The sequence below is a fragment of the Trematomus bernacchii genome, unplaced genomic scaffold (assembly GCF_902827165.1).
Source record: "Trematomus bernacchii unplaced genomic scaffold, fTreBer1.1, whole genome shotgun sequence".
Classification (NCBI taxonomy): domain Eukaryota; kingdom Metazoa; phylum Chordata; class Actinopteri; order Perciformes; family Nototheniidae; genus Trematomus; species Trematomus bernacchii.
The window spans coordinates 26,991,393-27,006,192 of record NW_022987720.1 but is presented as its reverse complement, the minus strand read 5'-3'; the positions used below and the strand labels follow the sequence as shown (position 1 = coordinate 27,006,192).

The 14,800-nt window shown below is 40.1% G+C and overlaps 1 protein-coding gene across 1 annotated transcript in view; it reads left to right on the top strand.

Moving 5' to 3' along the window:
• The window catches only part of LOC117493542 (myocardin-related transcription factor B-like), a 45,105-nt gene extending 33,928 nt beyond the window's left edge, over nucleotides 1-11,177 (top strand). Inside the window, 11 exon segments of the mRNA XM_034144164.1 lie at nucleotides 1,759-1,927; nucleotides 3,155-3,413; nucleotides 4,089-4,216; nucleotides 4,929-5,864; nucleotides 6,845-7,027; nucleotides 8,140-8,250; nucleotides 9,362-9,496; nucleotides 9,624-9,707; nucleotides 10,291-10,339; nucleotides 10,570-10,667; nucleotides 10,669-11,177. Of these exon segments, the coding sequence (XP_034000055.1) occupies nucleotides 1,759-1,927; nucleotides 3,155-3,413; nucleotides 4,089-4,216; nucleotides 4,929-5,864; nucleotides 6,845-7,027; nucleotides 8,140-8,250; nucleotides 9,362-9,496; nucleotides 9,624-9,707; nucleotides 10,291-10,339; nucleotides 10,570-10,667; nucleotides 10,669-11,082 (2,566 nt within the window). The 3' untranslated portion in view covers nucleotides 11,083-11,177.
• Nucleotides 11,178-14,800: the final 3,623 nt, after the last annotated feature.

Here is a 14,800-nt window from a genome sequence, read left to right as displayed (position 1 = left end):
CAAATACCTGTACTTTCTACTTCTTACATGTTGAACCCAAATACCTGTACTTTCTACTTCTTACATTTTGAACACAAATACCTGTACTTTCTACTTCTTACATGTTGAACACAAATACCTGTACTTTCTACTTCTTACATTTTGAACACAAATACCTGTACTTTCTACTTCTTACATGTTGAACACAAATACCTGTACTTTCTACTTCTTACATTTTGAACACAATACCTGTACTTTCTACTTCTTACATGTTGAACCCAAATACCTGTACTTTCTACTTCTTACATTTTGAACACAAATACCTGTACTTTCTACTTCTTACATGTTGAACACAAATACCTGTACTTTCTACTTCTTACATTTTGAACACAAATACCTGTACTTTCTACTTCTTACATGTTGAACACAAATACCTGTACTTTCTACTTCTTACATTTTGAACACAAACACCTGTACTTTCTACTTCTTACATTTTGAACACAAATACCTGTACTTTCTACTTCTTACATGTTGAACCCAAATACCTGTACTTTCTACTTCTTACATTTTGAACACAAACACCTGTACTTTCTACTTCTTACATTTTGAACACAAACACCTGTACTTTCTACTTCTCACATTTCCCAAACAGGCTGGTTCCTTTAGTTTGAATGTGTGTTTGGTGGCGTGATCATTATTATTTAGAGTCATTGCGTGCCTATTGATTTGAACACGATCCGTGTATCCATCATTTCCTGGTCTTCTCTAAAGAAGAGGGACCAATGAAAACGTTGTCATGTTGCCGTTGTTCAGCATGGAAACATTCATTAGCTAACAACGACATTATTGTTCTATTAATATAAAGGGAGGTCAGGTACTCTTTAAAACAGCTGCTAGTTATGGGTACTTTTTACTGAAGTACATTTCAAAGCCCTCTTTACTTTGACTTGAGTGAAGAAGTTTAGTCAGTACTTCTACTTTCACCAGAGTATTTTTGAACACGAGTATCTGTACTTCTACTTGAGTAAAGGATGTGTGTACTTTTGCCATCTCTGGTCACGGGGTTAGAAGATTGCAAACATCTTATATCGAACTATATGTAATGTTTTATCATGGTAGTGGACTACATCAAAAAACAGTAATAGTTCAATTGATTAAAGGTGGGGTAGGTAAGTTTGAGAAACCGGCTCGAGATACACTTTTTGTTATATTCCATGGAATGCTCTTAACATCCCGATAGCAATGAATATCTTAAGTGCTTTGACAAAAAATCCATAAAAAAATGTCATCTGTGGAAGCCGTAATACTGTAAAAAGCACGACCAATCATTTTAGCCGGCCCGGCTAAAATAACTGGATGGCCTACCTGCCTGTCAGCCTTCCATCTGTGCACAAACTTATCTCGTGCCCTCATTGGTCATGTGCGCGTTCGTGTGTGTTGGAGGAGGGGCTCTGTAAGGAAGTGGCAGATTTTTTCCGGCTGTGTATTTTCAAATTCTAGCGATCTCGAGCCGGTTTCTCCAAAATTACCTACCCCACCTTTAATGGTTCAAAATAACCAAATCATACTACATGGCATTCTTTGATATTATAATATTTATATTATTTCGGCATGAAAATAAGTATTGGGATTATTTTTGCGATATGATACACAATATTGGAGGGGTTGACGGTTGGAGCGGTATTGCAGAACTTGGATTTTCTGTAAAAGGCATTTCATTTTCAAAAAAAACTGTGGGGATAATAATCCTTTTCCTTCCTCTCAATTTCCTCCCAACAGACCTCAGACAGATCAGCAGCCATCTTCCTCATCCTCCTCCAGTTCAACGACCTCCTCCCCACCTCGACCTGTCGCTGCCTCAACAGCCGCTAACCAGTCCCGTCAGACTTCTGCTCCGTTAACTGGGACAAAACCAGCGTGCCTACCTCCAAACCTGGATGAAATGAAGGTGAGCTGCACAGAAACACATCAAAACATAACTGAAGATTCTCATCAGAGCAACAAGTGTGTCTTCTGTCAACTGGCAGAGATGGAAAAAGTAGAATTACAATGACCTAAAGTATCATATCATTATGCACCACGACCATCACCAAATATTATTAAAGAAGCATACATTAGAAATACTACAGTAAAGTATAACAAACTTAAAGGGGTCCTATTACGCTTTTTAGGGGTTTTCCTTTCCTGTAGTGTGCCTAAACGGCTGATCACAACAGAGCCGGCCAGCTAACCAATCAGAGCAGACTGGGCTCTGGTTTCAGACAGAGGGTGAAAAGAGGTGCTGCAGCACAGGCAGTATGAGAAAAATAAAGAGCTTTTTGAACATTAAAGCATGGAGACATGTCACAGTAGAGACACTACATATACATATGAACCTGAAATTGAGCATAATAGGGCCCCTTTAAGTACAATACTTGAGTAAATGTACTTAAAGTGGACCTATCATGCTATATTTGAATAATATATTGTAGGGCCATACCTATATAAGGTATATTTATACGTTTTCTTTTTCAAAATACCAAACAGATCATGCATTTTAGCCATGCCTCATTTCGCTCTATTTTGCTCTCCTCCACCCTGTCTTTGCATGCGCTGCAGCTGACCACGCCCCCCTGCAAAGGAGGGGGCCGAGTTACGAGCGTCATGTTGCCATGCTGTTACCATGCCACGGCAACCTCTCATTCCCCTGATAGGTGAAGAGTTGGCCATATAGGCGGAGCTCCTCCGTCCTGACGTCAGAGAAATGTTCAAATCTGGATCAGTTTTTATCAGATCCGTTGCAGCCCCGTTTTTAGAGATTTGGGTATGGAGGAAAATAGAGAGGGTTGTGTTTTCTGACACTTGGTGAGTTCCCTGGAACACCGGGGACACATATTCATGTATAAAAGACGTACAAAAGTGCATTTTGCATGATAGGTCCCCTTTAAATTACATTAGTAGTCTGCAGGCTATCTTTGGAGTAGCTGGTAGATAGAAGTTGACATATGTAAAAGATCCTGTTTTAATAACTCAGAGCTGACAGAGAAAGGGACAGTGATGGATTATTCTGTCTTTCTGTTTTCTCTCTTCCTGTTTAATTTGATCCGTTTCAATTTCCCTCTTGTATTAAACCCCGTCCTCTTTACTTTTCTCCTCTCTCAATCTCAATTTCGCTTTTACTCCGTCTCTCTGTCAGGTGGCGGAGCTGAAGTCCGAGTTGAAGCTGCGCAGCCTCACAGTCTCCGGCACCAAAAACGACCTGATCGAGAGGCTGAGGAGCTACCAGGAGCTGAAGGGAGGCGCCGACACTTCCTCCTCTCCGACAGCAGGGGGTCCCACAGGGCCGGGGGCTGGAGGAGCAGCTAGAGCCTTCAGATCTGCTGCAAACAACAACAACAACAACACATCACAACAACAGTTTCAGTTTCAGAGCCATCAGATGTCCGCTCTGATCGGTTAGTCAAACAGGAAATGTGTCTCTATTTGTCACAGATTTATGTATTCGAGTGTTAAAGGTCAGCTATTATGCAAAATCCACTTCTTCATGTCTCTTCTACATCAACATGTGTCCCCTCTTCTTCATGTCTCTTCTACATCAACATGTGTCCCCTCTTCTTCATGTCTCTTCTCCATCAACATGTGTCCCCTCTGTGGAAAGAGACTTTCAGGAACAAAGATTCTCTCTCTTTTTGTCCTGATCCATTTATATAAAAACCTGTCTGAAAATGAGCTGATCAGATTTTGGCCACTTTATGATGTCATAACGATGTTTTGGCTTGTGTAACCATTAGCCAATCACCAACCAAGGTAACCCCCCCCACCTTATCACCTGAATCTCCTCCTAGAGCACCATTGTGTTCTTTTTAACCAAATATCTCTCAGAGGGGCGTGGGGAGGGGCTCCTTATTTTCATCTAAAGTAACAGACAGAGAATCAGCACTTTGGAAACAGGGCTGAAACAGAGGGGATTATGGGATGCTGCAATTATCTGTTTGGTGTTTGGAGACGAACACTTCAGAGACATGTTTTGTATATATCTGAGACCTATAATATATTGATGAAAAACAGTATAATAGGGGACCTTTAAAAGATATTGTTGTGCTTTCTACTCTTTCTTTTCCTCTGTTTAGCCGATATGCCTCTGCAGCAACTGTCCCTCGGTGGATCCGTCTCCCCCCAAAACGACCCCCTCACGCCCTCTGACCTCTCCCCCATGAGTCCAGATACCGGCTTTAACAGCGACCCCCTGGGGGAAATGGTCTGTATTGTTTTGTTGACATTGACCTTATTTTAGATAAACCCAGAAATGGGGTTAAATGTCTGCTATTCAAGTCTGCCTATTAACGCACTTCTTTATATCAGATTTTGTATATTGAATAATTGTTATGCTAAAACAGTAAGAAAAAAACACTATCTGGTTAAAAAAAAGTTGTAAATGTACTATGTTAACTGAGTATACTTCCAAGTGCACTAATGAGTAATGTTCTTACCATATTAGTGTTGTCACAATATATGATAACAACAATGTGAGACACGATTCATTTGAAATTTAAATATCTTAATTTTTTAAAACTATGGTGGTATTTTTTACTTTTTTGTACCACGTATATATAAATGACCTCTACTGGAAAAACTTTGTTATATGTACTTTGTATGAAATGTAAACAGTACCTGCATTAGTATTTGAATTTCATTTCTTCTGGCATTTTATTTTTAAGACTTTTAAGGTTTTCTTTTATGTAGTTTGTTCTATTTTATTTTGTATTTGAATTGTATTTTTCAACTCTTATTTAAATATTTTGAGGAAGAGGCTACAACTACATCTCATTGTGCCGTCCTGTATGATATATATTTACGATGCTAAATCCTTTAATACAATTAATTATGACTAAATGTTTCCTAAAAATAGCACGGTGATGTCAAGATTTCCTACTGTTCATTTACCTATTTTAATTGTCTCTCGCCTCCAGATGAGTTCCCCTCTCAGCCCGGCGAATCTTCAGCCATGTTCAGCTGCTCCTCTTGCTACACACATTAAAGAAGAACCAATGTGTTCCCCTCCAGCTCCCTGTCAGTTCTCCTTAAAGCCGGCCTCTCTGCGGACACATTGCCCGATCACCGCCCCGGCTCCAGCGGTGGATCTGGACAAAGACCGGCTGCTGCACGAGAAGGACCGGCAGATCGAGGATCTGACGCGGCTGCTGAGGCAGAACCAGCGTCTGGTGGAGCTGCTGAGGCTGCAGCTGGAGCACCGCAGCAGGGAGGGAGCCGAGCCGCTGGTTCTGGTACGAGTTAAACAAGAACCTCCTGATAAACCCAGCGTCCCTCTCTCTTTCCGCCATACACCGTCACCTCTTTCACGTGAGATGGTAACTGTCAAACAGGAGGCCACTGATTCAGAGGAGAGCGAGACAACCACACAATTACCAGAAAGAACTCAGGAGGTGCAAATCAAACCGCAACAGATGAACACTCAGACGAAACAACTTCTGCAGCAAAGCACTCTGCAGCTGGCCCAGCAGCAGGCCGTACAGCAGCTGTTGCTCCAGCAGCAGCGCAACATTCAGAACCAGCAGCAGGTCATTCAGAACCAGCAGCAGCTCATCCAGAACCGCAGTCAGACGGCGGAGAACCTGCAGAAAGTTTCTCAGCAGAGGAAGAAGAAATCTCACAAGCAGCAGATCAAACAGCAGCAGCAGCAGCAGCATGTGTTGCAGTCACAACAACAACAACAACAACAGCAGCAGTCAAAACAACAACAACATCATCAGCAGCAGCAGCAGCAGCTGAAGCAGCAGATTCTGCTGAAGCAGCAGAAGACGTTGCTACAGCAACAGCAGAGCAAACAGCTGCAACAGATCCAGATCCAGACCAAGATCCATGTGAAGCAACGACAGGCAGCTCAGGTCAGGAACGAGCTTTAAAGAGGCCCTATTCTGCTTTTTAGGGGGTTCCCTCTCCTGTAGTGTGTTATATAGGTTTGTGTGCATGTAAATGGTCTGCAAATGCTTAAATTCCACACTTCACACCAGAGGGAATGTCTATGTCAATCAATCAATCAATCAATCAATCAATCAATGTTTATTTATATAGCCCAATATCACAAAAAAGTTGCATTTGTCTCAATGGACTTCACAGTATGTACAGAATATCAGTATGACAAACACTTCCAGAGAAAAACCCACAGTTTAAAGGGGAAAATGGGAGAAACCTCAGGGAGAGCAACAGAGGAGGGATCCCTCTCCCAGGACGGACAGACGTGCAATAGATGCCGTGTGTAAATTGAAGAGATAATACATTTGACAGCATAGGTAGACCAAATGTTTGGAAATGCATGTGTCTATAATAAGAAGAAGTCCTCTTTATAATATCATAATAACTCTCAATGTCATCCTGATCTAGTCAGATTCTAGAAAATATAGAATATATTAAGCGGTTGCCAGAATTACCCCGATGCCCTGAGAAGCAAGGGAGAAAAAAGTATTCTAAATTGTAAATATATATATATAGCCGCATTAACAACATAAAAGGGGAATAGTTCTAATAAAAAAGCAAATTAAGTTAAAGTACTAATACCACACTGTAAACATAACCCTGACATACAAGTACAATTGCTGTATTGAAATTGGTACTTCAAGTAATACAAGTATAAAAAAAGTCCCCTGTGGCTGTTATATACTATTAAAAACATATTATTTTTATTATGAATTAAAGGTAGGGTAGGTAAGTTTGAGAAACCGGCTCGAGATCGCTAGAATTTGAAAATACACAACCGGAGAAATGATTGAATTTCCAGCTGATTTCTCGGCTTGCTCAAATCAATTATGAAACAAAAATGTTAACCTATCCGGCTTCTTCCTCTAAAGTCTCTGTGGGTTTCGTCCAGGTGTCTCAGCAGCCAGGCTCAGCGCCCTCTTTCCCTCTGGATCTCTTCAAGGGCGACTCCACCCCCACTCTGGTCACCGACGGCAACGGCAACCACTTCCTGATTGCACTGACCAATCACATCGCTGAAAACCAAAGAACTGATGCACCTGAGAGCAAAGCAACCAATCACATCGCACTGCAGGTACCGGACTCATTTTTGTCAGTACCAGAGATGGCAAAAGTACACACATCCTTTACTCAAGTAGAAGTACAGATACTCGTGTTTAAAAATACTCTGGTGAAAGTAGAAGTACTGACTAAACTTCTTTACTCAAGTAAAAGTAAAGAGGGCTTTGAAATGTACTTCAGTAAAAAGTACCCATAACTAGCAGCTGTTTTAAAGAGTACCTGACCTCCCTTTATATTAATAGAACAATAATGTCATTGTTAGCTAATGAATGTTTCCATGCTGAACAACGGCAACATGACAACGTTTTCATTGGTCCCTCTTCTTTAGAGAAGACCAGGAAATGATGGATACACGGATCGTGTTCAAATCAATAGGCACGCAATGACTCTAAATAATAATGACCACGCCACCAAACACACATTCAAACTAAAGGAACCAGCCTGTTTGGGAAATGTAAGAAGTAGAAAGTACAGGTATTTGTGTTCAAAATGTAAGAAGTAGAAAGTACAGGTATTTGGGTTCAACATGTAAGAAGTAGAAAGTACAGGTATTTGTGTTCAAAATGTAAGAAGTAGAAAGTACAGGTATTTGTGTTCAACATGTAAGAAGTAGAAAGTACAGGTATTTGTGTTCAACATGTAAGAAGTAGAAAGTACAGGTATTTGGGTTCAAAATGTAAGAAGTAGAAAGTTCAGGTATTTGGGTTCAAAATGTAAGAAGTAGAAAGTACAGGTATTTGTGTTTAAAATGTAAGAAGTAGAAAGTACAGGTATTTGCGTTCAAAATGTAAGAAGTAGAAAGTACAGGTATTTGTGTTCAAAATGGAAGAAGTAGAAAGTACAGGTATTTGTGTTCAAAATGTAAGAAGTCAAAGTAAAAAGTCGTCAGAAAAATAAGTAGTGGAGTAAAGTACTGATACCAGAAACATTTACTTAAGTACAGTAACGAAGTATTTGTAATCCACTACTTCCCACCTTTGGTCATTACATTTAAAACAGATTTAGATTTTTAGATAATTTTTTCTGCCTCAGAATGTGTTTTTTGACTTTTTGTTTGCAAAGACGTAGTGTGTGTTACAAATATCAAAACTAATATTATTGTGTACATTTTTCGTTTTCCACTAGCGACTACAGTCCACTCCAGCCAAGCTCCCCAGCCACAACGCTGTTCAGCAGACAAACGCTGAAAATCATTGCAAACAGAATGTGGGATTTTTAAAACAGCAAGAGACAAAGGTGAGAATGAAAGTAAAATATGTTTCGTCTGAAAGTAGCCGTTTTCTTTGTGTGTTTTCTATGTTACGGCACAATCACCTGTCGTTAATTAAAAGCAGAAAACAGAAACATAACCTTACCATAGTCCACCAATATCAATATATTTGAAAGGATGGTATTAATGAAAATGGACAGAGCAGTCTGTTAGAGCTTCATAAAGAGAGAAACATGAGGCCTGCTCCGCTGAGTCCGATGGATATTAACAATGATGCTGCTGGAGACGGTGACAGCGGTCTTAGATAAGAGTGTCTGACACTAGCCCGATGCTAATTATTAATGCTCGGCTAATTACTCTAACGACACCTTCCCATTACCGTGATGTATGTTGTGAACAGGAGGAACAAAAACTCCACTGCGTCGCGGCTAATTGAGATGTAGAGAATCTGCAGGTGTGCTGGAAAATGTGCAGATTTGGAAAATGCTGTCATCAGCTGTCTTTGCCGACTCCTCTTATCGCACTCTGAGGAGACAGAAATTATAAGTGATTTCAGATGTTACTAAAATAACTAGTTCTGCTGCCTTTGAATTATTTTATCGTTAACGGGAAAACATTTTTTAACCCCTTTCCTTATATTGCACTGTTTTCTTACTCTCTTCTGTCTTCATTGCCCGTTCAGCAATCCTTATTGAATCCAAAGTTTCATGCACCTGCAATATTAAAAATGTAATATTAAAAAAAGTATTTTAGATGGAAAACTAGTATTTTTTAGCAACAGCTGACTTTAAAATTTAATAGACTTATTTCTGCGATTTGATATGCCTGTACATCGTCCTATGTTCAGAGTGTCCTTAGCAACGGTATGCTATAACAAACTGCTGAAATTCCAAATCGACCAATCAGAATGGATTATCCAACCAAACTGTTAAATAATCCTGATTATTTTTTATCATATCTTATTTTTTTTACATTTTTATTTTATTATCCTTGTTTGAGCTGGTATTTGTGACTGTGACTGCTCTGAACCTAAACTTCCCTACTGGGATTAATAAAGCGTGTTATGTTTTCTTATCATATTTTATGTTATCTCATCTCTTATTTTATCCTTAACTTGGTTCTGATTTGTATCCACAGAATGGGGGACCTCAGGAGTCTGTAGTCCATCAGCAGGACGTTTCTCAGTGTCTGTCTGCCCCCCCCAGCCTGCAGCCTTTCTTTAAGGACCAGGAGAGTTCTCCTTCAGGGAAATACTCACCTCCTTCTCAAACCGTAAGTAATCTGCAGATGACATGGACAATCTATCAAGATGACTTACAAATGATTTTTTTTAATACTTCAGATGCACAGGTAACTAACACAGGTTTCCCTTTTCTCTCTCCCTCCTCCTCTCCTCCAGGAGTTGTGTCCCAGTCTGGATGTCTTGTTCAGTCCTCTGTCTCCAGCTTCAATTTGGACATCTGCCTCATCGCCTGATAACAAAGTATGACGCACGTCAGGCTTCATTTTGTCATGCACAAAATGAATTAAATCGTCTTAATCCACATTTAACTACAGTTTATAGAAAAGAGAGTTCAACCCAATGCTATTCCCCTTTAATTATATTTCTGATCATGATGGTTTGGTGTGAGTTGCCTAGCTGTAAATGTCTCGGCCTAAATATAATAAAACCTGTTTTGCAGCAATGTGTCTTTCAGGAAATCATGACCCAATTATTCAAGATATTCCACAGCGCTTGCAGTTTAATGTAGGAACTATTTTACCATCTACCGAACTACAACCACCATCGTATCCCTGCACAGAAAGAAACGTTTCCTACTCCTGGACCAAATGAGTGCGGGATGGGATATGTCTTTGCATCCTCCTCGCCTTAGCTGTAATGTTAGCTATTTAAGAGAGAAACATATAGATTAAAAAACTGCACGACAGGAAGAGGACACACATGTGTTTTTTGACTGTGTTGTTTTTGACTGTATCTTTTCTCATTTAACAACAAGTGCTTGTTATGAGCAATGTTATATTTAAACACAGTTGTAACGAGATGTTTCTTCTGTGTGTGTCCTCAGGATACAGAGCCTGAAGAGGATTTTATTGACATCATTTTGCAGACAGGAGGTAAGCTGCAGCAACAGTGTTTGATTACTTTAAATGAGTGTTTTTAAATGCCATTTTATAACTTCTTAATGCTCTTAATGTCTTTTTTGTAAAGCACTTTGAATTGCCTTGTGTTGAAAGGTGCTATATAAATAAACTTGCCTTACTGTATAATAAAACATGTTTATTTAATCAGCAGTTTAATGTGATTACATCGGGATTGACGCCCATATCTGTGTGTTTCCCTTTAGAAATGTCGACCAACTACAAACCAGCACCACACTTTTCTCCCCACCATGTTCACCCACACTCCCCTCGGCCTCCCTCCCCTCTCCACCTGCTGCTCTCCCCCCCCCGCCCCACCCAGCTGTGACACCTCGCAGTCTGAGCTCCAGGCCTTTGACGACACCACAGAAGAAAAACAACACCTCGGTAGCGCTGGGAATGGCCGCCTGGAGGACTTCCTGGAAAGCACCACTGGAAAGCCTCTCCTGGGGGGGGAGCCTGGGGGTCTGCTGACTCTGATCGATGACCTCCACAGTCACATGCTGTGCACCCCCAGCATCCTGGACCGCCCCCTGTCGCCCCTGGATACCTTCGACATGGCAGCGGAGGGGGAGTCGGGGCTGGACTGCATGGATTGGTTGGACCTTACCATGGGAAGAGAGAGGGAGGAGGAGACCCCCACTCTGGCCCCTCTTGGCCCACAGACACCACCAAGTGTCTTTTGTGCCGACTTCCTAGACACCTATGACCTAATTTAGTCACTTGTTAGCAAACTGCTGTTTTAAAGGTCACCTATTATGCAAAATCCACTTTTTCATGTCTTTTCTACATCAACATGTGTCCCCTCTTCTTCATGTCTCTTCTACATCAACATGTGTCCCCTCTTCTTCATGTCTCCTCTACATCAACATGTGTCCCCTCTGTGTAAAGAGATTCTGAAAGTTTCAGGAGAAGAAATTCGCTCACTTTTTGTCCTGATCCATTTATATAAAAACCTGTCTGAAAATGATCTGATCAGATTTTGGCCACTTTATGATGTCATAACGATTTGTTGGCTTGTGTAACCATTAGCCAATAACCAACCAAGGTAACCCCCCCGCCACCTTATCACCTGAATCTCCTCCTAGAGCACCATTGTGTTCTTTTTAACCAAATATCTCTCAGAGGGGCGTGGGGAGTGGCTCCTTATTTTCATCTAAAGTAACAGACAGAGAATCAGCACTTTGGAAACAGGGCTGAAACAGAGGGGATTGTGGGATGCTGCAATGAACTGTTTGGTGTTTGGAGCCAAACACTTCAGAGACATGTTTTGTATATATCTGAGACCTATAATATATTGATGAAAAACAGTATAACAGGGGACCTTTAATGACACATAGAAGCTTCAGTGGGGTTTTACTGACCTATTTTAGGTCACAGAACAAACCGTGAAAATCTTGTGAGCTGAGACCTCTTTTCCGGCATCAACCAAACACATTTTCAAAAACCCATTGACTCTTAAGAATAGGGAACCATGCTAACTCGTCTCCGGGTTTTAGGACTCATTCCTGCACCACTTTATGGCCTATAGCAAAACAATATGCACACTCACTTACTGTACAGTGCCACACATGCATACAAAAGTATGTCATTGATTGCTGAGGCTTCAGTATCTGATCACAGAGCTCTCACTCTATCCTCTCACGTACTGGTGTATTGAACTTTCAAGCGCTTTGACCCTTTATTTATTTGTATTTACACACGGATGTATTGACTTCATTAGGCAGGTCCTATATCTGTTCTTGCTGCTTTAGCAACAGTTTTATCAACACATTTCGGACCCGATAAATGATGAGAAAAATGTAACAGAGCCATGGATCTGTTGCTTGAACTTAAATTCATCTTTTCTCGGCACCAGTGAAGGAGTGTATCGGTTTATTGGACCTTTGTCTAATAAGGACTGCAAATCCGTAGTTGCCTGTAAAGATAATCAATGATTGACCACTACAGCGGATCTATACCCAAAGTTAAGTTGAAGGACACCTTTTCTTTTCAGCAACATAATAGTTTATGGGGATGGAGGAGAGATTTTTGCAGCCAAACGATATGACCATGACTTTGAAAAGACGTTGTGGTTTGATATACATTTTCAACGGTATTATAGATAATAATTTGTTCTGGGTGTACGCCTGTAGGTAATGTGTGTGTGTGTGTGTGTGTGTGAGTGTATGAAAGCACAGATTTCTTTGGACACTTGACTTAAAATCTGCCATTTTGTATTTTTACTCCCTTTCTGTTTGCACTTAAATTCACGAGTACACACATAATATAAAAAATAAGGTCAACTCCTGCACCTTTAGATTATGGAGTTTTGTTATAATTTAGATGTTGCTGTTAAAGAGGTCCTATTGTGTTTCCCTTTCCTTTAGTGTGTTATATAGGTGTTTGTGCATGTTAATGGTCTGCAAAGGCTAAAATCCCAAAGTTCCCTCCAGAGGGATATTCTGTCTCACACAAAAGTATAAAATAAAGAGCTTTTTGAACATTAAAGCATGGAGACATGTCACAGGAGAGACACAAAATACTAATATGATCCTGAAAATGAGCATTATTGGGCCACTTTAATGCTGATATTTGGCTATCCTGTACTGCATCAGTACTTTTGATGGGGATGTATTTATATCCTTTCAGTTTTAAAACTGACTGAATGTATTATAAGATGCATTTTTTTTGTATAGTGGCTGTTTTTTTGTTTGTATCTGTGCAACACAAAAAGTGATTTTTCTGACAAAATGGCTGTTTGCCAAAACCTCTCTTGAGACTGCAAACACATTGTCACGTCTTAGGAATTTGTATATTTTAAAGTGTTATGCATTTGTCACCACAGACAAACTAAATCATACTTTCTGACTCTTGTTTTATAATCTAGCTGCTTATATGATAGATTCACACATTTTGAAACATTAAACAACATACCCATATGAACATTAACATTTCATTTCTGTTGAAATAATCCCCTCTGTTCATTCTGGCGATCAAGAGATCCCTAATGCCAGACCTCGGCTAAATACTTCAAACTCATTTATTTTGTAATAGTTGTTGATTTTTTAAGGACGTTAAGTGCTCTATCAAAGTCAGTTTTCTGCTGTAATAAAGTGTTGAACCTCCACATGTCAATGATTGTGAAAGCATTGGGATAACGTTTTCTGTAGTGTTGTGCAAATGGCTTACGCTTCCGTGTAGGGAAATTGTGATTTTTGTTTTTTTCTAAAATTGAAAGGAAATTATTGGTAAGAGAAAAGATAATAAAGTCTGGTTTGGTGAATTCAGATTATTTTTTTAATTAGATAAACATTTTTGGTACAACTCAACATGTGATAAACGTTCATACAACTAACCCGTTTCATTATGATAAGGCTTAAAGCCACACATTATCAGAGGCATGGCTGCTTTGATTGACAGGTGGGAGCTGTAGCAGAGCCAAACCAATTGCAACCTTCTGCCCTGCTAGGTCCTGTTAATCCACTTCCTCTAACATGCATAGCCTGTCATGAGCCAGAAGTGTAAGATTAGGGTTACACAAATGTCCACACACACACAATGTATTAACACACACAAACACACACATGCAACCCTAAATCCAACACTTTAATGTTGGACTCGGCTTACAAGAAGTTTTGCCGCTGGGCATGTTAAAGTAATTCTGCAGATGCTTTGATGCATCTCAGCACAGCAATGGGGGGTATGCTGTGATGCGGTAGTTGCACACACACACACACACACACACACACACACACACACACACACACACACACACACACACACACACACACACACACACACACACAGAAACAAATGCATGCACAAACACAAAGAAAGTAAACAAGGATTAATACTTAAACACAGGAGTGCACAAATTCATACACATATAAACACACCTAGAGGGGAGAAGCGGTTACATGGATGGGGAACAGGTTTAACAAATATAACTTAAAGGGGACCTATCATGCAAAATGCACTTTTTGATGTCTTTTATACATAAATGTGTCCCCGGTGCGTCGGGGAACTCACGCAGCGTCAGAAAATAAAACCCTTTCTCTTTTCCTCCGTACCCAAATCTTTTAAAAACGGGGGTACAACGAGCGGATACAGATTTGCTGCCGATATGACGTCAAATCGGCGGCGGACCCACAGAAAGTTGCTATCAGAAACAATGCCTGACATGTTTTGGACGTAATCTCGTCTTTGTTCACATTAGCATGCCTCGCTAACACTCAGAGCTAACCTGTGCTGGAGAGCACATGTGTTTGTATGGCCCTACAATATATTTTTCCAATATAGCATAATAGGTCCACTTTAAAAAAAAAAAGGAAAACCGTTGTTAATCGTAGTAATGTAGATTGTCATTCATTTTCTGATGGTAATAACTTGTTCAGTAATCTGCCATGTATATGTTTTGTTTATGATCATATTACATTTTTCAGGTGTTGAAAATTA